The sequence below is a fragment of the Onychostoma macrolepis genome, chromosome 04 (assembly GCF_012432095.1).
Source record: "Onychostoma macrolepis isolate SWU-2019 chromosome 04, ASM1243209v1, whole genome shotgun sequence".
NCBI classification, from domain to species: Eukaryota; Metazoa; Chordata; class Actinopteri; order Cypriniformes; family Cyprinidae; genus Onychostoma; species Onychostoma macrolepis.
Genome location: NC_081158.1, coordinates 32,734,189 through 32,759,864, shown reverse-complemented (window position 1 = coordinate 32,759,864; position 25,676 = coordinate 32,734,189). Strand labels below are relative to the sequence as shown.

The 25,676-nt window shown below is 36.5% G+C and overlaps 1 protein-coding gene across 10 annotated transcripts in view; it reads left to right on the top strand.

Moving 5' to 3' along the window:
- Positions 1–23,774, top strand: part of LOC131538645 (protein bicaudal D homolog 1-like) — a 31,452-nt gene extending 7,678 nt beyond the window's left edge. The window contains exons 2-10 of one of the 10 annotated variants that reach the window (XR_009270626.1): positions 6,449–6,661; positions 6,782–6,934; positions 9,553–10,026; positions 11,275–12,396; positions 14,611–14,762; positions 16,164–16,374; positions 20,453–20,704; positions 21,533–21,609; positions 22,154–23,774. Coding sequence is in view for 7 of the 10 variants with exons in the window: in XM_058772613.1 (XP_058628596.1) it covers positions 6,449–6,661; positions 6,782–6,934; positions 9,553–10,026; positions 11,275–12,396; positions 14,611–14,762; positions 16,164–16,884 (2,835 nt within the window). In the remaining 3 variants the exon portion in view is untranslated. The other 9 variants (XR_009270627.1, XM_058772619.1, XM_058772617.1 and 6 more) reach the window with 9 other exon arrangements.
- Positions 23,775–25,676: the final 1,902 nt, after the last annotated feature.

Sequence of the window (25,676 nt, the reverse complement as noted above, 5' to 3'; positions counted from 1 at the left end):
AGTAGTCGGACAGATCTGTTGAAGTTTCACTTTACTTGAAACAATTCGTTCTTTTGAAATGTGTGGAAACGTCATCAAACAAAGTTGACATCATACATAAGAAAAAAAAACTAATAGCTATGATTTAAATATATTTAAGTATAATATATATCCATAGAAATTCACTTGACAATTAACTCATTTAGAATGTCTGGCCACATCAAACAGTTTGATGACATGATGAGACAATGATGAGTTATGATTTAAATTGTATTTAAATATAATTAATATATAAATAAGACATCCAAATGTATTTATATAACTATTATGCATTTAAATTAATTCAAATATAATTAAGTCAAAATGCCTGAAACTCACTCAATCAGTGATAAATAACTATTGTGATAGTTTATATTATTATGTATGTGTTTTTTTTTAACTGGTTTATAAGCCATTGCCACATATCCGCCTCAAACTTGTCTAGTAACCACTACTGAGGTAAAGTAAGTGTAAACGTTGGTCACTTTTCACCTTGTTTATTTTTATATTACATTTGTATAGTGTCGAGGTGAATCACAATGACTCAGGGCTAAATCTCTCCAGTCTGCTTCCTGTCATGTGATACATGAATGCACAACTGTTCCAGATGCCGTTCACATCTAATACGCCCTATAATTGATCGCATACTGCGCAGTGTTATTTATTAATATCTTTTGTCATTTACATTAGTTTTTTTAATCTATTTAGCTTATATTAGTTTTATCATTATTTCAATTTAATTAACAGTTTCACATTGTTAACACTGGTAAAGTGTGCCTTCACTTTCAGTTAATAATAATTTCAGTTAATCTTAATAACATAATACATTTAAAAAAAATCCAGTCAAAAGAGCTCAGATTGTGACTGTGATGATATCGATGCTTCAGTATATCATTATGAAATATTATCGACAGACTGTTGTTGGCAGAAGAGAATCTTACATCAGAATATGTAAAGAATAACTGGATGATTCATTTCTTCTAAGAAAAAAGAACATGATATTGCGCTTGATTAGACATGCTGGTTGTGATATCATGCATGTTATTATCTAACAAATGCTTTTGTCAAGAGCCAGAACTGGTCTCGGATCAGCCAAAATATTTAACCTTTCAACCCCGTGCAGATTACTGAGTCTGACCCGCTGCCATGCTTTTATAATACATCTATTTAATTTGTGTTTATTCCACATCACAAGGTCTCAATCAAGTCACAATCAAGTTACTGATTTGTGGGATAAATAAAGCGTGATAAGAGTCCTGTGATAAAGGCCCAGTGCGTCACTCATTATATCACATGAGGAAAGAGTCACACCATATTACTGAACTGACTAAATATAGTCTCAGGACGTCTTGAGGCACGTCACAGAAATGCCCTCTCAGCACAGTCTATATTCTGTGTCCTTGTCCCAATCGCATATGGTGAGTCTTCCCATAATTCACTGCTGCAAAGCCAGTTCAGTTAAAGTCATGTCTAACTAGATTTTTGACTAACCAGAGTGGTGTTTGTCTGTATAAAACAGGCTGCCATGATGCAAGGATGTTGTGAATGGTTGCCAGAGTGTTGTTATTTGGTTGCTAAGGTGTTAAATGTGGTTGCTAGTTGGTTACTTTATGGCTCAAGTCAAAAAGCTCTCTACCTCCTCAAATATGAAAAAAATACAAAAAGGTTTAATTTGTTAACATGAGCTAACAATAAATAATATTTTCCTAATTCTATGTAAATTTACTAATACATTTACAAAATATTTTCAGTTTAGTATTATTGATATACTATTACAGTTTTTATTAATATTGGGAATTTTATTTTATTTTTACATTTGATAATATTGTGAATTATATTTATAATGTTCATTGTAAAGTTTTAGCAATTTCCTTGTGTTTTTGTCATTTTTATTGATCTTTTACGTTTTACTAAGTTTAATTTTTATTTAGTTGTAGTTATTTTAATACTTCAACTTAAAATAATTTTCCATTGATTTTATTTTATTTTAATGCATTACATTTTATTTAATGTATTTTTTATTGTATTTTGTGTTTTATTGTATTGTATTGTATTGTATTGTATTGTGTGTTAGTTTTTTCCCTTTCTTTATATATATTTTTTGAAGTAATTAAATTTGTTTATGGTTTTAGTTGTCATTTTAACTAATAATAATATCCCTGATGTGTTGACATTAATTAATGTATTGTGAACTACCATGAACAAACAATTAACAATTCAATTTTTTTATTTCATTAAAAAAAAAAAAAAAAATATTATAATTATTTAACATCAACAGTTCATCTTATCTGTATCTTTATTATTACATTATGTTAAGCTAGTCTTGGCCTAGTTCCTTGCTTAACTTTACAACCGTCGCCATATCCTGAAGCCATCGTCACACTATATTGTCCAATAATAAGAGATTTGCATGATTTTCATAGACCCTCTCAAGGGAAAATTTGGTCCCAAAGTTTAATAGAATTGGATGTTTGTTAAATGAATTGAGCAATAGTAATAGTGAGTTTTGATTAAACAAACCCAACTAAATACTTCAAGTTCAACCACAACTCTGATCTCATCCGAGTGTAAAAACACAGAGTTCTCCCTGCAGCTCAGAGGGAGAGTTTGATTAAATTCCCAGCTAATGGAAAACCCCAGTGGCGTCTGTTTTGAAAGGCTCCATCGCTCTCCATCCATGCAGTGAGAACATGCTTCCTCTGAGCGCATACAAGACTCATTCGGCTCTCTCTCCATTACAGTGACGCTCTCTCACACAGTAAAATGGGCATTCAGCAAATACTACGGTTATTCTGCCTCCGATCTGCTATCGAATGCTGTTATCAGTTCTGTCCCATGATGCACTGCTCCATAAGTCTGTTATTTCTCCTGTCATTCCTCATACCTGGAGCGTTGAGCTCCTCTACACCTCCTAATTGATTTTTCACACTATGAGCTTCTGCTTCTCTCGGCTGAGCGCTGCATTGATTTTCTCAGTGTCTTATGCGAGATCACAGTTTTCATCTATTCCCCTCACGTCTTCCAGATTATGGACAATATTGCTTGAACTTCACCTCGCATTGTGAGGTCACCAAAAAAATTGTTTACAGCTTTGCTGTTTTAGGATCTTTGTCTTAATTGTCTGTTTTTCAGATATTAAATCAATGGTTATTATCATTAAATAGAATTAAACATTTGTTTGTTGATTGAAATAAAAGCAGAAATAAAATGAAAAATGAAGGCTAAAATAAATAATAAAATAAAATAAAATATTAGATGGAAAAACTCAAATTAAATAAAAATTTGAAATGTTGCCTTGGCAACAAGCTGAAATAAGTTTAAACTGAAGCAATAAAATTATTAACTGGGAATAAATAATAACTATAACTGAGCTAAAGCTAAAACTATAAAAATGTATTAAAGCTGCAAGCAGCGATGAATGGGCCCTCGCACCCGGGCTCACCGCCGACCGGTTGCTTCAGGGAGAGAGGGAACGGTGAGCAATATGCATTTAAAAGGCAAACATAGAGGAATATGTCAAAGTTATTTATATGTGCCAAACCTGCTGCCAGCTGGTGGCGCTATGTCTATAACTGAATATTGGCATGTAGATGTCTTCAGGGCAGCACTTTTATCAAACATATGAAGTTTGATGCAGATTGAAAGTAGTATGTTTGAGTTACTATAAAGCATGACATTTCCTATTGCCAAAAGGTGGCGCTATGATTATAATGGGATTTTGGCCTTTAGATGTGTTCAGGCCCGGACTCTTATCGAACTTGTGAAGTTTTGTGCAGATTGGACATTGCATGTTTAAGTTAGTGTAAAACAAGTCATTTCCTATTGCCAGCAGGTGGCGGTATGTTTATAACTGAATATTGGCCTTAAGATGTGTTAAGACCATTACTCTTATAAAACGTGTGAAGTTTGGGACAGATCGGACATTGCATGTTTAAGTTAGTGTGAAACAAGTAATTTCATGCTGCCAGCTGGTGGCGCTATGTATATAACTGGAAATTGACATGTAGATGTCTTCAGGCCAGCACATTTATCAAACATATGAAGTTTGGGGCAGATCAGACATTGTGTGTTTAAGTTAGTGTGAAACAAGTCATTTCCTGTCACCAGTAGGTGGCGCTATAATTTTAACTGAATATTGGCCTTTTGATGTGTTTAGGCCAGGACTATTATAAAAGGTGTGAAGTTTGGGGCACATAAGACATTGTATGCATGAGTTACAACAACTTCCTTTGTCATGGTATTAATAACATGCTTTAGTACTTAGTAAGTGTTGCTAGCATGTTTGACCATTATTCTAGCATGTTTAGCACACAATGGCATAATTTACAGTGTTGCTAAAAGTGCATCACTGTGTAAAACATGTCACTTCCTGTTGTCAGTAGGTGGCGCTATCACATATAACCGAATGTGAGCATGTAGATGTCTTCAGGCCAGGACTGTAATCAAACATGTGAAGTTGGAGGCAGATTGGACATTGTATGCCTGAGTTACAACAACTTCCTTTTTGATGGAGTTAGTAGCATACTTTAGCACTTAGGTAAGTGTTGTTAACATGTTTGAGCATGTTGCTAACATGTTTAGCACACAATGGCATATTTTAATGTGTTGCTAATAGTGCATCACAGTCTAAAACATGTCACTTCCTGTTGCCAGCAGGTGGCGCTATGACTATAACCAAATACGGGAATGTATATGTGTTCAGGACAGGCCTCTTATCAAACTTGTTAAATTTGGGGCAGATTGAACACAGCATGCCTGAGTTACAGCAACTTCCTGTTTCACTGCATTACTAGCATGCTTTAGCACTTAGCTAAGTGTTGCTAGCATGTTTTAGTATGCTTGTAGCATGCTGCCAGCATATTTATCACTTGTTGACACTTTTAATATGCACCTAGGAGTCCATTACAGTGTTAAACATGTCACTTCTTGTTGCCAGCAGGTGGCGCTATGACTATATCTGAATATGAGCATGCAGATGTGTTCAGGACTGAACTCCTATGAAACGTGTGAAGTTTGTGGCAGATCGGACATTGCTTGCCTGAGTTACAGCAACTTCCTGTTTCATGGCGAAACATCAAACTTTGTCAGGCCCCCAGGGACACGCCCCTTGACGAAAACTCTAGATCTTCGCAATTTAACATCGCAAAGGCCTTATGATTACACTCAGCAAATTTGAAGACGATCTGATTAAAACTGTAGGAGGAGTTCGTCAAAGTACGAAGCCTGGAAATTGCAAAAACTGCACAAAAATCAAACAGGAAATTCAAAATAACGTATTTCCTGTTGGGTTTTGGATTTTGTACCAAGAGGCTTTTTTGTAGGTAATGGTGTTTTACATGTGTGTACCGATTTTCGTGCATGTACATAAAACGTAGCTCGAGGCGCACTCTTTTGAAATATTATAGGTGGCGCTATCGAGCCATTTTGCCACACCCACTTCTGAAACCCATATCAGATGTAAATTTTCGCCAGTTCTGACCCGTGTGCAAAGTTTCATGAGTTTTGGAGCATGTTTAGGCCCTCCAAAATGCGATTCACTTTGGAGAAGAAGAAGAAGAAGAAGAGGAGCAATTCCAAGAGGAACCTAAATAGTAATATTTATATAAAAAAATTATAAATATGATAAAAGCACTTGACAAAATTAAAAAAAAAAAAAAAATGAAATACTAAAAACTTAGTATTTCATCAGATCACACTAATGTACTTTTTAAGTGAGGACACTTTTATATTTGACTTTGTCTACCTCAAGTACAGACTAGAGACATCTTAGCAAAAACTTTTGGTAAAAATGGCAAAACAAGATATTTCCCTTTTAAACCTAGGTTTCAAGCACTTACGTGAATGTATTACAATTAAAAGTATGTGCTTCACTATTGATTAAAAAGTACTGCTTAGTACATACTTTAGATTGTGGTAGTTAGTATACAATACTATTTCATAAAACTACAATGGTCTTGCTTACCACAAGGAATTATAGGTAATACAAAGCATACTTGGATGCATACTTCAAAAATCCACTTAAAATAGTATTTTCCAGGCACTTTTGTTGTGCTATAAGCACAAATCTAAATCACAGATCGCTTTGTCAGATACTGCTTGTGTTTACATGAAAAGTGTTGGCATCTAGCTAAATCCATTGCCTTAAAATGAATTAATATTTCACTTCTAGATTAAAAACTGTTGGCACTGCATTCCTCCCCAATATTTTACAACTGAAAAATGATTTCTTGGAAATGTTAGCCCAAAATAACATGCACAGATGCATACTTTTTATATGCATTCTATTTTAAATCTACTGCTATGTGGGATGCACTAATCCTAATATTGCACACTATTTACTATGTTTAAGTCACAAATTGTGATGCATCCCAAAATGTTTCTTGCATGCATTTTATGCATGAATGTATTCCTTAATTAATCATTTTTTCAGGCCTTCAGCCAGGCGTACACCACTCAAAGGAAGGTGGCTGAAGATGGGGAGACCAACGAGGAGACGCTGCTGCAGGAGTCGGCCACTAAGGAAGCATACTACATGGGCCGCCTACTCGAGCAGCAGGCCGAGCTGAAGAGCAGCAGATCACAGGCGTCCTGCACGCAGGTCGAGAACGAGAGACTCAGCACCATCCTACAGGAGCTGAGAGAGGTCAGAAACGCTCTCCTAATAAACAGCATAAATCCATTATTGGTTTGACATCGCAAATGTATCCCCGTATTCAAGGTGTTTGACAGGTCTGGTCTCCGTTTCTCCCTCTGTGTCTCTCAGAGTAATGAGATGTTGGAGTTGCAGAGAAGCCGGATGAGAGAGGAGATCAGGGAGTATAAGTTTAGAGAGGCCAGATTACTGCAAGACTACACCGAACTGGAGGAGGAGAACATCTCGCTGCAGAAACTGGTGTCCACGCTCAAGCAGAACCAGGTAAACACACTCACAGTTACCCCCTTTACACCGACACAGTTCTGGTGAGCAATCTAGAACCATTACACACATTTCCACTAAAGAAAAGAAGGTTCTAGGCAAGAAACAAATCGCCCCCTTGGAATTATAAGGTTCTATCTGACATTTTTGTCAAAATTGAGTTATTCATGTATTCTTATTCTGTGACATCTTATTTACATTATGTGATGGCTTTTTTAAAGTTTTGTACATTTTAGGACTTTTTATTTAGAAAACAAAAAGGTTCTATCTACAAAGTCGAACTCTAACTTGGTTCTATAAGGTTCTATCTGTGAATCAGCCAATCAGCACTTCGAATGCACGCAAGAGGACCAATCAGGATCAACGTTCTTTGTCACGTCGCCGGACTACTCCGTAACAGCAGGAAAGATTAAACAACAATAATTACGTGTCTGCATAATCAATAAGTGCAATTCACCTTTATTCCACAAAGTGGCACTGTTTAAAACATAATGATGACATGATTTTTTTTACTCATAATTAGCGCGTACGTAAAACAAATAATCATCTGCAAAAATTGAATTGGCTTGGATGATTTTACTGCAGAGCAATTACTGTACATAATGAAATATAAGTGTCACTGTCGTTTGATGGTGGATGTGGTGAATAGCGATCAAAATGTTGTTTTTGAAGATGCTGAAAACGATAGTTTTGAGAATATATTGAGATCGTGAATATGAGCCAGATGCTGAATCACTGGGGAAATGCTCTCTGACGATGGCAGTGAGGGTAAAATCATCTGCTCAAATCGAACCCTTCTAAGTTTCAAAAGGTAAGAAAGCTTATTTTATTATTTTTTTATTTTATGTTCTTAAAATATCAGGAGAGTTTGCTATTGCAGCAGTTAGAGATCCATCCGTGCTGGATATAAGTCTGGGTCACTAAAGACCCGAATATGTAATGATTGGCGAAATATTCATGCAATTTAAAGTCTTAAATTTTACAACATTAAGCCTTAAATATCAAATAGTCAACAATTTAAATGCTGGGGTCTTATTTACAACAATAAACGTCAGCATGTTATCTCGGCCATACTGATTTAAAGAGAAAGCCATTTTCCCTGTCCCGCGTTTTGTGGAATAAAGTCCTGGTCAGATGGATTAGAGTAACGTTAGCTGCCTTAACTGTTCCCTCAATAATGTGTTTAATTACCCGCTAAAATTAGCATTAGCACTGAACAAAATATTTAGTATTGCCCCTTGTAACTTAACCAAGAAAAAAACATTTGTCCTAAAATATGGAATAAATGCAATAAAGCATTAAATTTACCTTTCTTGTACATGTTGACACATTGTTACAACACTAATTTTATGTTTTAAAACAAATGATAAAAAAAAAAAAAACTATTTGAATTTCTTGAAAATTGTTGCTTCAGTTAATGTTTCGTGAGATAGAACCTTATAATTCCAAGCGGAAAATGACTTTTTAGAATTAGAAGGTTCTATCTGCATTTGACCTGTTCCAAAAATCCCAATTTAAAAATTTGAGAGGATTTTGATATTGTACACTTAGAATACATTTATGGTCTCTGTCATTTTCATGTAGGAAAGAGACTTGTTCCCTATATGGAATGCAAAAACTTTGAAGCTCAATATCTCAAAACCACTCAGAATACAGATAGAACCTTATAATTCCAAGGCTATAAAATGTCTTTGCACTGGCCTTTCTGGACTCAGACCAAAAAATAAATAAAAATAATAAATTGATAATGTTGTCACCAAATACATTTTTCAAAACAACAACAGAAAACTAGCTGATACAAAACTCGTTTCCATAATATGCAACATGCATTCAGTAAACAGACAAAATGTTACTATTTTTGACTTAATTTTCCCCATCCATCTGTAATTCTATTATAAGTATTATTATTAAAATTATAAACATTACGTGTGAATTGATTACTTTATATTGTATTTTTAATATAAATTTATTAACTTAAGTATTAGTATTTTTACTTTAGTAAAAGTATTTTTATATTAGTATTAACATAGTATAAGTATTTTTACTTATAAGTACTTACATATTTTATTATATTAAAGATATATTTTAAATAGATATGTAAATAGTTATATATACCATAAAGGTATATAATAATTATTTATGAAATTATTTATATATATTTTGTTGCATTATATTATACTTATTTTTTAATTCATATTTAAATAGCTTCTGACCAATTGATTACTATACATTGTATTTTTATATAAATTTATGAACTTATAATTATAAGTCTTTACATATATTTTAAATTATGCTTATATTTAAGTTGATACTGAAATATCGTGACCAATGAATTACTATAAAATGTAATTTATTTTTATACATATTTATAAACCTTATAAGTATTTAGATTTTTATTTTACATTAAACATTTTTAAATTGATATTTAAAAAACTTTAAATATCATTAAGTCACAGATGGCATACATACACTAAATTACATTGCATTAAAATGTTAAAACAAATTCTCGAAACTAGGCGTAAAACCTTTATGCATCATATTTGTTTGTGGCAGGTTACGTAGAAACAGTCTCGGATATTTCCAGATTCAAAACAAATGGCTATTCTCTGTTGTATCAGGTGGAGTATGAGGGCTTGAAGCATGAAATCAAAGTTCTGGAGGAGGAAACAGCCCTGCTTAACAGCCAATTAGAAGATGCGTTGCGCCTGAAGGACATCTCTGAGACCCAATTGGAGGAGGCTTTGGATTCTCTGAAAAGCGAGCGAGAACAGAAGTATGCTTTGCGCAAGGAATTAGCACATCATCTAACCATGTGCGATGGGGGTTTCAGTTCAGGCTGTGCCCATCTGATCGCCCTGACCTCAGCGCCACCTAGTGGCAGTGCCACCCCGACAGCCGCCACATCGCCCAGCAGCGAGGACGGTGGCAAGTGCAACGGGCATCTGCTTCAAGGCGCGGCAGGATCAGTTTTGAGCCGACTGAACGGAGACTTCAGGCCGTCGAGTTTGAGGAAGACTGAAATTCTGACCCCTGACCTCTTTAGTGAGCTCAATGGCCCTGAAATCCTGAAACTAAGACAACAGCTTCAGCAGGTCAGTATGAAGGGGTGGGGCCTATGTTAGCCACACCCATATGACGAATATATAAACAGCATCGACCTATGTAAACATTTCTATCAGCATGCATTCATTTTTATACAGCAAAGCTTTATGTTGCCAGCCCAGAGGTATAATACATTTACCTCTTTAATATGTCTTTCATATTTCCTTTGGTTGTTTTTTTTTCTCTTAATTTCCCTATTTTTAAGCTTTTTAAACTCATCTTTCATGCTCTAGATCCTAAATAGTGACAAACGACTGCTGCATTGGTTTAGGCGTTGTTCTGTTTACACCGGGATGCTGCAGTGTCGTGGGATGAAATATGAGACCACCATGCACACTAATGGGCCATGCTACTGGCTTATTTATATCCTTCCCGTCAAAAGAGACCACTGTTCCTACAGTGCAAGTTCATTTGAGTCATATACATATGCATCTATGTATTATATCTATGTGTTAACATTGATCATGCATTAACTGTGCAAAATGCACCGACCATGTCTGACCTACTTGTAGATTAATTTAGAAGAAACATAGTTGATTAAATTAAGCATATCTCCATTAAGTCTCCTGAGCAATAAGATACTCCTTTACATGCATTAGATTAAGTCAGGAGATTCTCAAATTTTTGTTATATAAACTTAAAACGACAAGTTGAGAAAACTCAAAAATCTGCTGAAGCTGGTTGCCTTAAAATTTTAAGTTGGCTCAACTTTTTTTTTTTTTACAGTGTAGATTTCTCAATTACAATGTGTATCTTTAAAAGCCATTTTCTGTGAGTAGAGTTTTTTTCATGCCCTGAGCCAGACATCTATATAAATGCAATATATATAGAAAGAGAAAAAAATGATAAAAAGAGAAGTCCTATGTAAAAGCCATTAACTGTAATAAGTCAACAAAATGAAACAAAAATTTTGAACCTGGCTTCATCCAATGTTCAGATTTCTATTCTGAAAGGTATGCAAATTAGTGCATATTTAATTGCATAATGCTTGATTTTCATATTTAGACAACATATTAGAAAACATGTAATACAAAACAGTTGTCTTAAATGTACTGTGATTAATCAACTGAGGAAAGTATGGGGATATCTATTAGTTAAATAAGACCTTGTTGGTTGACCTGCCAGCTAGATTTCACTGATGTTTTTCATGGCTATGATGGTTCATCATCTAGACCAGCATCAGGACTAACCAGTATACACCATATAAAGTCATTAGTTGACTTGTTTATTTGCCACAGGTGGAACGTGAAAAAGCGACTTTGCTCAACAGCTTGCAGGAATCACAGGCTTTGCTCCGTCACACACAGGGGGCGCTGACAGAGCAGCACGAGAAGGCCAGTCGCTTGGGCGAGCGCTTCCGAAAATTCCGCCGCCAACGCAGCAGCAAGGAAACCAAGGGGGAAGAGGAGGTCGAAGAAGAGGAGACAACATGCATCCCTAGTGGCCAGGAAGGGCCGAGTCTGGAATTGCTGCAATGTAAATACAGGGTGGCTGTGACGGAGGTGGTTGGACTGAAGGCAGAGCTTAAGGAGGTGAAAGATAGATATAATGAGTGTGTGGAGGCAAGAGCACGGGTGGAGGAGCAGGGCAAGGTGCAGCTGCAAGCATTGGAGACACAAGTGGTGCAGCTGGAGCGCAGCTGCAGGGAAAGCCGGGAGAAGGCGGTGAATCTGGAACGCGAGCTGCGGGCAGCCAATAACACGACCTTGGAGACGCAAGGAATCCTGGGAACTGCCCAAGAAGAGCTGGCGACATTCAGCGAGGAGTTAGCGCAACTTTACCACCACGTCTGCCTGTGCAACAACGAGACACCCAACCGCGTTACGCTGGACTACTACCGGCAGGGCAGAATGCCAACGCGCATTTCAACCCCTGGCCACAAGGGACAGGACGATCACCGTGTGCTGTTGACCCCACGTCTTGCACGTCGTTTGGCGGCAATTAACGCTGCAACGTCCGCTGAGTCTCGTAGCCCGTCGGACTCACCATCCAAAGAACCTCTCACTGCTGAGCAGAGCCCAGTCCGTACGCCACTGGGTTCACCCGTCGTTAGTGCCTCTTCCTCGTCTTCATCATCATCCCCAGCACCCGAGTCGGCCACGGGGTCTGACCTCCGCCGCGAACCCACCAACATCCACCACCTCAACGCCATCATCCGCGACCAGATCAAGCACTTGCAGAAGGCGGTGGACCGCTCGCTCCAACTGTCCCGCCAGAGAGCGGCCGCTAGCGAACTCGCCCCACTGATGGACAAGGACAAAGAGGCCTGCATGGAGGAGATTCTCAAGCTCAAGTCCCTCCTGAGCACAAAGAGGGAGCAGATTGCAACCTTGCGTCTTGTGCTCAAAGCCAACAAGCAGGTAGACTAATCAGCACTATTTATTACCCAGCAGCCTATTGATTGCCATGAGGCCTGAGAGTATTGAACCATGGGAGTCCTTACATTGATTAAGACTCTCTGACTTCTCATTAATGTTACTCTGTAGCTTCTACATTTCTTGGTAGAACTGTTACGTTTCCACATTTTTCGCCTACAGTAGTCCTGAGTACCAAGATTATTAACCATTGGCATTAAGTCTTGGTACACTTTGCCACTTACTCCGACATCTCATTTCTTGGTAAAACTTACATTTTCACATGAATTGCCATCTATTGCCTACAACTGTCTTGCGTACCAAGATTTGTAACCATCAACATAAAGTCTAGTCCACTTTGCAACTTATTCAGACCACTCATTAACATTGCTCTGTAACTTCTATGTTTCTTGGTAAAACTGTTACGTTTCCATGTAAGTCGCTATCGCTCACCTACAATAGTCTTGCATACCAAGATTTGTAACTATCTACATAAAGTCTAGTCCAATTTGCAACTTATTCAAGCCAACTTATTCAGACCACTCATTAATGTTGCTCTGTAGCTTCTATGCTTCTTGGTAAAACTGTTACATTTCCATGTAAGTCGCTATCTCTCAGTCTTGAGTACCAATATTTTTAACTATCGTCATCATGTCTGGTCCACTTTGCAACTTATTCTGACATCCCATTAACGTTGCTCTATAGCTTCTATGTTAAGTTTCCATATACTGTACGTTGCTATCTTTCGCCTACAGTACGCCTACAGATTTTATACTATCGGCATAAAATTTAGTCCACTTTGCAGCTAATTTCAGTGAACTTATTCTGACATCTCATTAACATTGATTTGTAGCTTGGTAAAACTGTTACCTTTCCATATGAGTTGGTAGATTTTGCATACAGTAGTCTTGCAAACCAAGATTTTCAACTATTGGCATTAAGGCTGATGTCTCATTAATGTTGCTCTGTAGCTTCTGTGTTACGTTTTCGCATGAGTTGCTATCTTTTGCCTACAGTAGTCTTGCATACAATGATTTTTTTATACTATCGGTATATGGTCTAATCTAACCATAATTTGTTTTTAAGGGTGTTTTTATACCCTTTTGTCGGGTCAAAACATGCAGAGGTGTAAAAAAGGGGTATAAAACACCCTTAAAACAAATTAGGGTTAGTCATTTAACAGATCAGTCGGTCTATTCTTGTCTGTGGACATTTCTTGGCTAGAATAAATAGCAAAGTGGATTAGACTGTATACCGATAGTATAAAAAAATAAAATAAAAATCACTGTATGCAAGACTATGGTAGGCGAAAGATAGCAACTCATGTGAACACCCCAAATGATCTCAGTCCACCGTAAAATGACCCACAAATGAACCAGACTCAACCACCTCAATATTTGTGGTTTGATTAATTCATGCAAGGTTCTCTTTTAAGTCAATTTACATTGTGAACACAAGTGCCTTAAACCAAACAGAGTAAAAGTCAAAGATCTGATGTCGCTAATCTGGCAAACATTGGCAAATCTAGCATTTAGTTTTTTTAAAAAGCTCCAGTACCTTGTAAACACGGCATTTCAGGCGGAGAGGTGCACCCCGACGGAGGCGTTTGATCTACAGCCAGTGAAATGAAATGTTGATGAAAAGGGACCATTATATCCGACACATCATTTCTTTCTCTTTGTTGGCCACCGTGTGATATAAAGCATGTTGTATGACCCTTCCAGGCCAGAGATGATTAATGGACATTACGATTTATAGATCCCACACCAGAGAGAAAGTGCTGTGCTCTATAGGCCGCAAAGTAATTACTACAACCATTATTATGTGGAAACACACAAAAGAGGAGTTCTTAGTTACTGCTACGACAAGCATTCAGTTGAATGAACAGTTCACTGAATGAAATTAGATTATGAATTCAGTAAAGTATTCTTAAAGTAGGCCTTTAAACCAGAGCAATTATTTGGTAAATATTTCCCATATATCAAAACGAACATGATATTGAGCAGGGCTGCTATTATAATCCACGTGTAACCATCTTAACCGTGGTTTTTGATTAAAAAAAAAAAAATCAAATTGCATTCTTTTCAGAAAACGCCTTCAATGGTCGTAATGAATCAGTGATTTCTTATGTGGTCTATATTATATCAGCAGTGCTTAATTAACTTATTGTTGGCAGAACTAGTTGTTTATTTGACACAATGTTGGTTGTAATGCTCACAGACGGCTGAGGGGGCTTTGGCCAACCTGAAGAGTAAATACGAGAATGAGAAGACAATGGTGACGGAGACCATGATGAAACTGAGGAATGAGCTAAAGGCATTGAAAGAGGACGCGGCTACCTTCTCTTCCCTCAGAGCCATGTTCGCCACACGGTGAGAAATACGTAACGTAAAGCCCCGTTCACACCTAGAACGAAAACAATAAAGATATTAGCGTCCACACCAGCGAACAATATCATCTGTTTATTCTAAGTGCACGCTCGTCTGCCGCTTTAAATTCTCAAGCTCGTTATATTAGGATTGATTCTGATTGGGTGTCAATGTTTTTATCGTTCATCAGCTGGAAAAAAATTGTTCTGAAAGTGATTCCAGCGATATCGTTTCTCTGTGCCTTTATCGTTATAGCTGTGGTGTGGACTCTGCTATTCTTTAATATTGAGAGCAATTTTTAGAAGTATATCTTTATTGCTATCTTTATAGTTATCGTCCTTGCAGATCATTTCAGTGAACCATACAAATGAACCAATACTCCAGAATAAATCATTATTTATATAGAAGCACATTTTAGGAGAGAGTATACAATCCAAAGTGACAAAAATAGCATTTTGTTGCACTACACAAGTACTCGTTGGGAAAAGTAGCTTGTTACTGAAAAGCTATAGTATTTTCCAGTTGTCATACTGCTAAGATTCTGTTTAAGTTAGTTACTTCTCCAACATTGCTTTACAATGTCCACTGGTGCAGGATGCTGACAGCATCATATACGAGCTTAGAGACTGCAGCCGAAGCAGTTACTGACAAGATGAGCATTTTTTTCCATCTGTGATTTGGATTATTTTTGCTGTTGAGGGCAAAATCAGGTGGACAGATAACTGAATAATGAGCCAACCACAGCTTTCACAGCACATCAGAGTGGATGTTTACTAATTGGGGATATATGATGCAGAAAAATGTAATTGCTATTTTTAGATTTTCTTGGGGGGTAGTAATTATTACTACTACTACTACTACTACTACTACTACTACTACTACTACTACTACTACTATATAAAAAGAACACAACAAGAAATATTCCTATTGTAATATTTCACTGTAAAATAAAATAAAAATCTCAGTACAACATTCAGCTTTTGACTGAAAACTGCTTTGAAGTGTTTTTTATTACTACTACTACTACTAATAAAAATATTAAACCTAAGAAATATATAAATTATTAATATTGTTACTAAAAATTGTTTAAAAATAGTATTGTAATATTAAAAAAAAAAAAAAAACAATACTTAATAAAAAAAAATGATTATTATTATTTTATGTTGAACTATCAACCCTTTAAAGCTTTTCTTTTGTTGTCAACATGCAGGCAGTTTATAAGTGCTTCTAATTACAACTTTGGAAAGATGGTTGTCACATATTGCGTTCCCAAATGCACATTATATGCAACATTTACTGTCAACTGAGACACTGAAAACACCAGATTATAATTATTTAAATAATCAGTTTTGTTTCGATTAATTGTGCAGCCCAAATACTAATTTCTCCTTTCTCTCTGATCAGGTGTGATGAGTACGTGTCTCAGCTGGACGAGATGCAGAGACAACTCGCGGCGGCGGAGGACGAGAAAAAGACGCTCAACTCTCTCCTCCGCATGGCCATCCAGCAAAAACTCGCCCTCACACAGAAACTGGAAGACCTGGAGTTCGACCAAGAGCAGTCGCACCGGACCCGTGTGGGAAAAACGTCCCGGCTGAGGAGCAACACACCTAAAGTAAGTGGAACGCCAGTCCCGCCCCTTCCTGACACCCCTTTGACAATTACCGAGGTCCTTACGGCAGCAGCCGCCATCACCTCACCCACCACACCCACCTTTACACCCACCGAGCTGTCCGCCCCCAACAGCCCACCCTCCCTGGAGGCCCCTTTGTCTCCCGCATCGTCTTCCTTGTCCTCCTGGACGCCCCCAACCACGCAGTACCGCCACTGGACGACGGGCATCCGGGCGTACGTCGTCGAACCGCACACTTACACCAACCTGCCTACTCATACCTCCATCCTGGCCCGTCGCTATGCAAGTGAGTCGCACTATTCCCCAGGCTCCGCCCCTTCCTCGCCCTACCGCTCACCCCTATTGGCCAGTCGCCGCTCCATGTGGAGCTCGTCCCAATCCCGCCCCCTTCCCAGCCACTTCCAGCGTTCTACGTCCCGCTACACGCCCCCTTCGTCCAGCTACACCCCTTTGTATCCCAGAAACTACGGCTCCCAGCATCCCCGCTACTGACGGGTGCCGCAGAGAGGAGGACACACACTGGTTTCTGTGTTTGAATGTTTCGGGGAGTGTTTTCATTTTTTTTTAACTCAGGGATTTAATGGAGCACAAGTGGCCCGGCCTTCTTCAAAAGAGACTGTTGATCAGTTCTCAGGACACTGTGTTCTCTGTCCTGATCTGAGCGCACGTGGACTGTTCAATTACACGAATGAGGGACTTTAAGACAGATTCAACAGGATGTAATGTTAAAGGGTTACTCCACCCCAAAATGAAAATTTTGTCATTAATCACTTACCCCCATGTCGTTCCAAACCCATAAAAGCTTAATTTGTCTTCGGAACACAATTTAAGATATTTTAGATGAAAACCAGGAGGCTTGTGACTGTCCCGTTGACTGCCAAGTAATTAACACTGTCAAGGCACAGAAAAGTATGAAAAGCATCGTCAGGATAGTCCATCTGCCATCAGTGGTTCAATCTGAATTTTATGATGCGACGAGAATACTTTTTGTACGCAAAGAAAATAACGAGGAGAGGAGATGAGTTGTTGAAAAAAAGTTGTTAATTATTTATATTTTCTTTGCATACAAAAAGTATTCTCATGGACTATCCTGACGATGCTTTTCATACTTTTCTGGGCCTTGACAGTGTTAATTACTTGGTAGTCAACAGGACAGTCACAAGCCTCCCGGTTTTCATCTAAAATATCTTAAATTGTGTTCCGAAGACGAACGAAGCTTTTCCGGGTTTGGAACGACATGGGGGTAAGTGATTAATGACAAAATTTTCATTTTGGGGTGGAGTATCCCTTTAACAGAATCGGATTTGGTCGTGGGTTGTTGGTGTGTATGAAGGTGAATGTATGATTGTCACATGATCTGAACACTGAGAGTCAATTAAGTGGTTGATTTGTAACAACAAGATTTTATATGAAATGCCGATTGCAGTATCAGTCTCTGAGAATGTTGGCTATGTTTGGAATAGAATACTAGTGCAGTATAATTCACACTGCATACTGTTTTCAAATAATATGCTGAAATTGCTGACAGTTTACTCAGTTTACCCTAAGGCCATCCAAGGTGTTGATAAGTTTGTTTCTTCATCAGATTTGGAGAAATGTAGCATTATATCACTTGCTCACCAATGGATTCTCTGCAGTGAATGGGTGCCATCAGAATGAGAGTCCAAACAGCTGATAAAAACATCACAATAATCCACACCACTCCAGTCCATCAATTCAAGTCTTGTGAAGCAAAAAGCTGCATGTTTGTAAGAAACAAATCCATCATTAAGGCATTTTAAACTGTAAACTGTCACTTATGGCCAAAATACTAGTCCATAATACATAATATTATACCCAATTTTCATTTTTGGTTGAACTATTTCTTTAAGATCTCATGAAATAAGTCAATGAAGTTGGGAAATGCACTAGGACAGTGGTTCTCAAACCTGTCTTGGAGTACCCCCAGCCCTGCACATTTTGTATGTCTCCATCATCTATCACACCTGATTCAAGTCATCAGCTCATAAATGGAGCTAAATAAATGCAAGACCTGAAGTGGGTGTGTCAGATATAGGGAGACATACAAAATGTGCAGTGCTGGGGGTACTTCATGGAGAGGTTTGAGAACCACTGCACTAGGACATCAACGTTTTTGTGTTACATACTGTGTACTGCATGCATACTGCAGTATGCTATTCCAAACATAGCCACAGTCACAGTGCCATCCAGTGGATAAGCAGCATAAATGTGGCACATCCCATGTAATGGTGAGTGTGCAAAAATTGTTGAATCACGTTTATAGAAATACAAGACACCATTTTAATTTGCAGTTAAGATCAGATTGGGTCAGATGTGAACTCAATGTTGTGAGTGCTTACAGGAACGCGATAGTGACACTGCATTGAATGTATGTTAATGATGAAGTGATGCAATTGTCTAGAAGACTAAATTCTCAGGGAATAGCATTCATTGTCAGCTGTCTAAAGGTGGCCAATAACATTGCAACATTTTTTTTTACAGCACATATTATCTGCAGCAGTGATTTACAGTATAACAGATGCAGTGCTCATGTCCTGTCTAGTCAGTGTTCTTCCGTTTGTTGCCATTTTATCAGTTGCATTGATGTTTTTGTTGTTGTTTTTCCCTTACACATTCACATTTTTGGCAAGACACCATACTTCAAAACTCACAGGCAAATAACAAGCTGCCAAATAGCGCAGCAAGTGTCACTTAGAAAGGGACGTGCATGGGCCCTAACATCTGCTAAACATCTTTTCTGTCCAAAAATTGCTGTATTTCATGAGAGGTGCCTGTGTCCTCCAATTAAGGTCTTGTGTGACACTGACTGGCCTTCTAGAGCCATATCAGACCCACACCAACCTACAACACATCACACAGTGCTTGAAGCATTTGACAGGTATCAAACCCTCAACCCGAGCCTGCCATGATTTCCCTGCATGCTTATTTTAAACTGCTGGTTTTTGCTAAATACATTTTCGAATTCTGCAATTGCTGTGATTTTTCCTACATAAAACAAAATATTTTAAAATAATATTTAATTCTAGTATAAAATATAAATCATTATATATATAATAAATAAAAAATATACATTATTATACTACAATTGTATATATAATATATGAAATACATTTTACATTTTAACAATCATACTATTGGATTTGTTTCTTGAGTTTCAGTAAATCATTAGTTTAAAAAAAAAGGAAAATATAATAATTTTAAAGGAAACGTCACCGCTATTGTAGAAAGACTCGATTATGATCCCAATTCAGTGTTTAATTCATTATTGTTCACACAGGCCTCAGTATTGCATGAAACTGAAGTGTAAATTTTAGTTTAGCGCTCTGTGACTTGTAGATCTAATATTACAGCTATAAGTAGGTAGCGATCTTTAAAAAGTATTAAAGAGGATCTTTTCTCTATTCTTGCTGTTTTCTGCTGGTTTTCTGCACTGAAGTCAAATCTGGGACTGATAAACGGGTGAAACTGATCGTTTGTTTTGGTTCATACAGAGGGCTTTATGTAATTATCTGTGATCTGATGAAGCAGTTTTAGGGGTGTTGTTTTCAAATCAGGACAGAAACCATGTGAGACCTCCTCTCTGTCGCACCCGTGCACCTGAGGCCTGAAGCACACAAACAAACACGTTTGTACATGATCACATGATCATGACATCACAGTGTGTCGCCATCTCATTCAGACAGACGTCCAATTTGAGGGAACCTGTCAAATGCTTCTTGCTTCCCGCATCACTTTCTCTTTGATTTTCTTTCATTCATGTCGCGCTGCGACGTCTGCACTAGCTGGTGAATGTGTTTTCTACTGTGTCTTACTGTAAACAGCCACTTTGTGCAAATGCAAATCACTTTTTGAGGGCAGACTGTTATTCATGTCCCTGTCTGCTGTCATATGCATGTGTATACAGTACACGGCCTACAGCAAAACACTGTATATGTCTGTTGTGAACTGGACTGTAATGTTGTATATTCTTCGTATATACTGTAAATAACAGGTATAAATGCATTAATTGAGTCTGTGTCCTCACTGTTTTTATCAATAGTCAAAGCATCAAGCAACATTAAATCTTAATGTTTTGAAAGAACCTACTGGGAAATGCACCTGTTTAAGTTGTGTTTTGGAACAAGGTAGCTAGTTTCTAGCTGTTCCAAACTGGTTTAAATGGTTGACAAGGAAGAATACCAGCTCATTGGGACCTGACTGGGCTAGTAGACCATTTTGGATCAGCAATAAACCAGCTATCTCAGAAACCGGTTTGACATTGATGCTAAAGCTATAATGTCACAATAGTGAGGTAAGTAAAAGCTGTGTCCCAATCTCTTGAATTACATTACTGGAATTAAAACATTTCTATTTCAAATAAATGCTGTTATTTTGAACTTTCTATTCATCAAAGAATGCTGTAAATAAGATTTATGATGGTATCCACAAAAATATTAAGCAGCACAGTTGTTGACTAATGATGCTGAAAATTCAGCTTTGAAATAAATTGTTACAATAAATTAAATTCACAGAAATAAATTATATTTTAAAATATATTCACATTGAAAACAGTTATTTTAAACTGTAATAATATTTCACTATATTACTGTTTCTACTGTATTTTTTAATAAAATAAATGCAGTCTTGGAGAGCAGAAAAGACTTTTCATAACTTGCAAAAAAAAAAAACTAACTCCATACTTTTGAGCAGTCCACTCATGAATATTATTTTCAATAATAAATAGAATCATAGTACGTTTTAATTATAAATAGATCATAGTATGTAAAAAAAATAAAATAAAATAGTATTCCAAAGGTGGCTGGATGTTATATTATTTTTGTGTATTATTTAGTGTATAATACACAATATTATACACTAAATAATGCACGTGCATATAATACATCATAGCATGCGTGTACCATTTATGAAGTTAGAATGACAGTAATGCATTTAGGTGATAATGCTAACATATAAATGCAAACAACGAAAGAGTTTGTGTGTCCAAGCAAAATTATATGCCCCAGTTCTGCTATACTGTGAAAGTATACACAGATAAGGACACGCTGTCTGTGCTGCTCTTGTCTCACTGCTCTATTCTGCCCCCTAGCTGTGCGAGAACTAATCTGTCAGTCTCTTCTAGATAGTCAGCAGCATCCTCCTGCCTCAGTGCCACAGCGCTACCAAGAACTAAACACATCGGACCCTGTTAACCTACAGGTAACCAAGTATGGAGTTGCTTTTTAAGTATAACCTGTTTTATACACTACTGTTCAAAAGTCTGGAGTCAGTTTTTTTTTTTTTTTTATTAATTTTTTTTTTTTTAAAGAAAAGAAATGAATATCTTTCTTCAGCAAGGATGCATTAAATTGATCAAAAGATTTAAAAGCAGCAAATGAGCATTTTAGAATGATTGACTGAAGACTGGAGTAATGATGCTGAAAATTAAGCTTTGATCACAACAATAAATGACATTTTAAAATATATTCAAATAGAAAATTGCAATTGTAAAAATATTTGACAATTTTATTGTTTTTACTGTATTTTTGATTAGATATATGCAGCCTTGGTGACCAGAAGAGACTTCTTTCTAAAACATCTTTTGAACTGTGCATATTGTGCTTATTTAGGACTATGCATATTTTAAATTATTGATTCAATTCATTATGAATGATATTTTATAATATAGGCTTTTACTAGCTGTACATATATATTTTCTTTTAAAAACAGTTTTTTTTTTTTCTCCAATCTATTTTTATCTCAGTTTATTTTTCAGTAGGTTGCATCAGTTATGATCTGGGTCCGGCAGCAGATGGACTGTAACGGTGATTCTCCAGGATTCAACAACATCAGAAGGAGTCTGATTATTTTCCCCTCCTAACTGCCCAAGTCTCTGGAGCCTGAAGCTTTTCCCCTCGATTCCTGCCTCCCCTAGCGTAGATCTAAGGCACCGCTTGAGCTTAAACACCACAGGAGTGCCTCACGCCCGTGACCTTACCGCACCGTGAGCCGAGTTCACTGGCCCATGTGAGATAAAGACACACTACAGTGATGGCAGAGAGACACAAACCAAAGTAACACACAGGCCCTGAATGCCTAGCTGATCACATGATGCTCTGACATCATGGTCATGTGATCTCTTGTACATTTGTATCCTTGTCCAGCAGCTTTTTGCCTATGACACTTTTTTACACGCTAATGCCGAGTTCACACTGCACGATTTTAGCTCTGATTTTCACTCGCCGACAGGTTTTGCGAAATCGCTGACAAATGCCCGAAATCTGAGGCAAATCGGTGCTTGTTCACGCGAGTGACAATCACGCAGTATGAATTATCAAAGACGCGATCGGAGAGAATATTTGGCATGCTAAATCTGGAGCTGTCGGCGTTTCAAAACAGCCAATGAAAGAGCAAGATACAGTTCGGGGAGGACTTTATTATTATTATTATTATTATTAAGCAATTAGACATGTACAAACAATGTCGCAATATCAATACATTTTTGCATTAGAAATTAGAATATACAGTGCATGTAAATCATATTCTTCTATAAAGGACAAAAGATTTATTGCATTTTTCTTTTTCATTACTTTGAGGGCTTTTGTAGACAAGCTCATTATAAAATGAACAAAACGTTGGTTTCACTTTCAACTTAGATGTGTGTATATAAAATTTTCCCAGCAGAAGTAGGCTATGTTACGAAGTCACCTTTGTTATTGTTTGTTCGGGGAGGACTTATTATAGACCACAATATCAGCATGATCTTGCGTTATTTCCTTATCACTTCTCACGTGCGTTTGGTTATGAAACGCAGTTTGCGGAGCAGACAGAGTTGTCGGAAATTCTTCCTATTGTAAAGTCATGCAGTGTGTGACCTCCTGTCGCCGATCTATCGTGCAATGTGAATACAGCAGCAACTGAACGCTACCCCAGATAGTTGTGCAGTGTGAAAACAACGATGATCCGATGATTTTGAAAATTACGCAGTGTGAACTTGGCATAACTTGAAAGTGTTCATGTTTCACAGTTTTGTCAGCTGAATGTGATGATGATGTACAATCACTGATGAATGTTACAGAATGTGGACTCTTGAATATTAAGGGAAATGAGGAGGAAGAAATTTAAATATATATATATATATAAAACCTTATGAATACTGATACTAGCACTATTATGATGGAATAATCACTGGAATGGTAGAGTAGTTAACAGTAAGTTACAAAGTTAAATTAAACCCTTACAGACCAAACATGAATGTTCAAGGTTAAAAACAAGTTAAGATCTATAAACAACATCATGCTGCCACTTACTTAGTATGGATAATAATTTCAACTGTATATGTATGTATATATACACACATATACATACATATATATATATATATATATATATGTGTGTGTATGTATGTATGTATAGTATATGTATACATATACACACACACACACACAGATCTTGATAAACATTTTAAAATAAATGGTTCTATAAAATTTACATAAAATATGAACTAATCTAATACAATTTTACATTAATATTTAATTAATAAACATTGTATTTAGAATATGTAATTTTGTAATATTTTTAAATTATTATTATAATTATAATCTCTAATTTAAAGCTAAATATAAATATTTAAAAATATTCATTTTAAACATGTTTTAAATAAAACTTATTTAAAAATGTATATTTATTATTTTTCATATTTCTATTTAGCTTTAAATGTACTTTTTTTTTTTTTCTTTTTTTTTTTACTTTAATTAGAATTTGGTTTATTAGTTAAAAAGTGAGTTCCCAAGGAAACATTTTTATTTTTTTTGTAATCTAATATGTGACCCTGGACCACAAAACCAGTCTTAAGTGTCAATTTTTCGAAATTGATGTATGGTTTGTTAGGATCGGACAATATTTGGTCGAGATACAACTATTTGAAAATCTGGAATCTGAGGGTGCAAGAAAATCTAAATATTGAGAAAATCGCTTTTAAAGTTGTCCAAATGAATTCTTAGCAATGCATATTACTGATCAAAAACGACGTTTTGATATATTTACAGTAGTAAATTTACAAAATATTTTCATGTAATATGATCTTTACTTAATATACTAATGATTTTTGGCATAAAAGAAAAATTTATAATTTTGACCCATACAGTGTATTTTTGGCTATTGCTACAAATATACCCCAGCGACTTAAGACTCGTTTTAACATATTAACATTTTTATTTTATTTCACCTTATATGTAGAATATTATATTACCTTATTTCATATTTCACCTGTAAGTGCATTACTATAAATGCAATTTTTGGTTGTTTTTAACTAGTATTAACTAGCATTTAAACTAGAACATTCAGGCTAAACTTACCAAAGCCTTTAAAATCCCCTGAAACTGAGGGAACAACATTACTGAAGACTGGACTTTGGAAGATGCAGTAAGCTTATGTATACTATTTTAAGGCTTACTCTTCGAAAACATATTCATTCAATGCCATAAACTACCTCTTTGTACATTTGTTCAGATTATCACAGTCCATCCGATGGGAATGTTGCATGTGTGATTTTGTTCATGAGATATCATCACTGTTTAATCGTCTCTGTCTATTTGCACTGCTGTTGAAGTGTGTATAACCATGGTCTTCTGCAACCCAGCAGCCATTTGAGCTGCAAGCACAAACACACACCTACACAAAACCAGAGCATTCCAGCACTGTCAGTTTTCAGTATGACTGTTAACCAAGACTAATGCTGCACATGGATCACTAAAATGTCTTAACCTGCTGTTTCACTCACACTGGATCTCCTGACCGATTGTCCAAAGATCTGGATAATCCCATCATGCACATTCGGACACACAAACTTCCAACTTTATCAACTATGAAGCCATCTGAAGTATTAACCATGTGGTGTATTGTTTTTAATTTAATTTAAAATCATGTATGTGCATTTTTGACCATTTATGTATGGCTCAGTAGTCTCAATCTCATGTATTTAACTAATCAAATAATAATAATAATATATAAAAGACAAAATACAAAAAAAAAAAAATATTTATGATGAATAAGTAGCTTATTAGTGTCTTCCTGGCAAACAGCAATACAGCTTTACTGCATTTATCTATTACTAGATGATATTATATGGTGTAACATTTTCCTGTTTAATGAATATAAAAATAAATTGATTTAATAAAACTCTAGAAAAGTCTCTAGAAGGTGCTGTATTACATATCATGTTCATGTAGCCTAAATAAACAGCAAAAAAGGCCAAATATATGTTGTAAGATATCCTCTTAATTTTA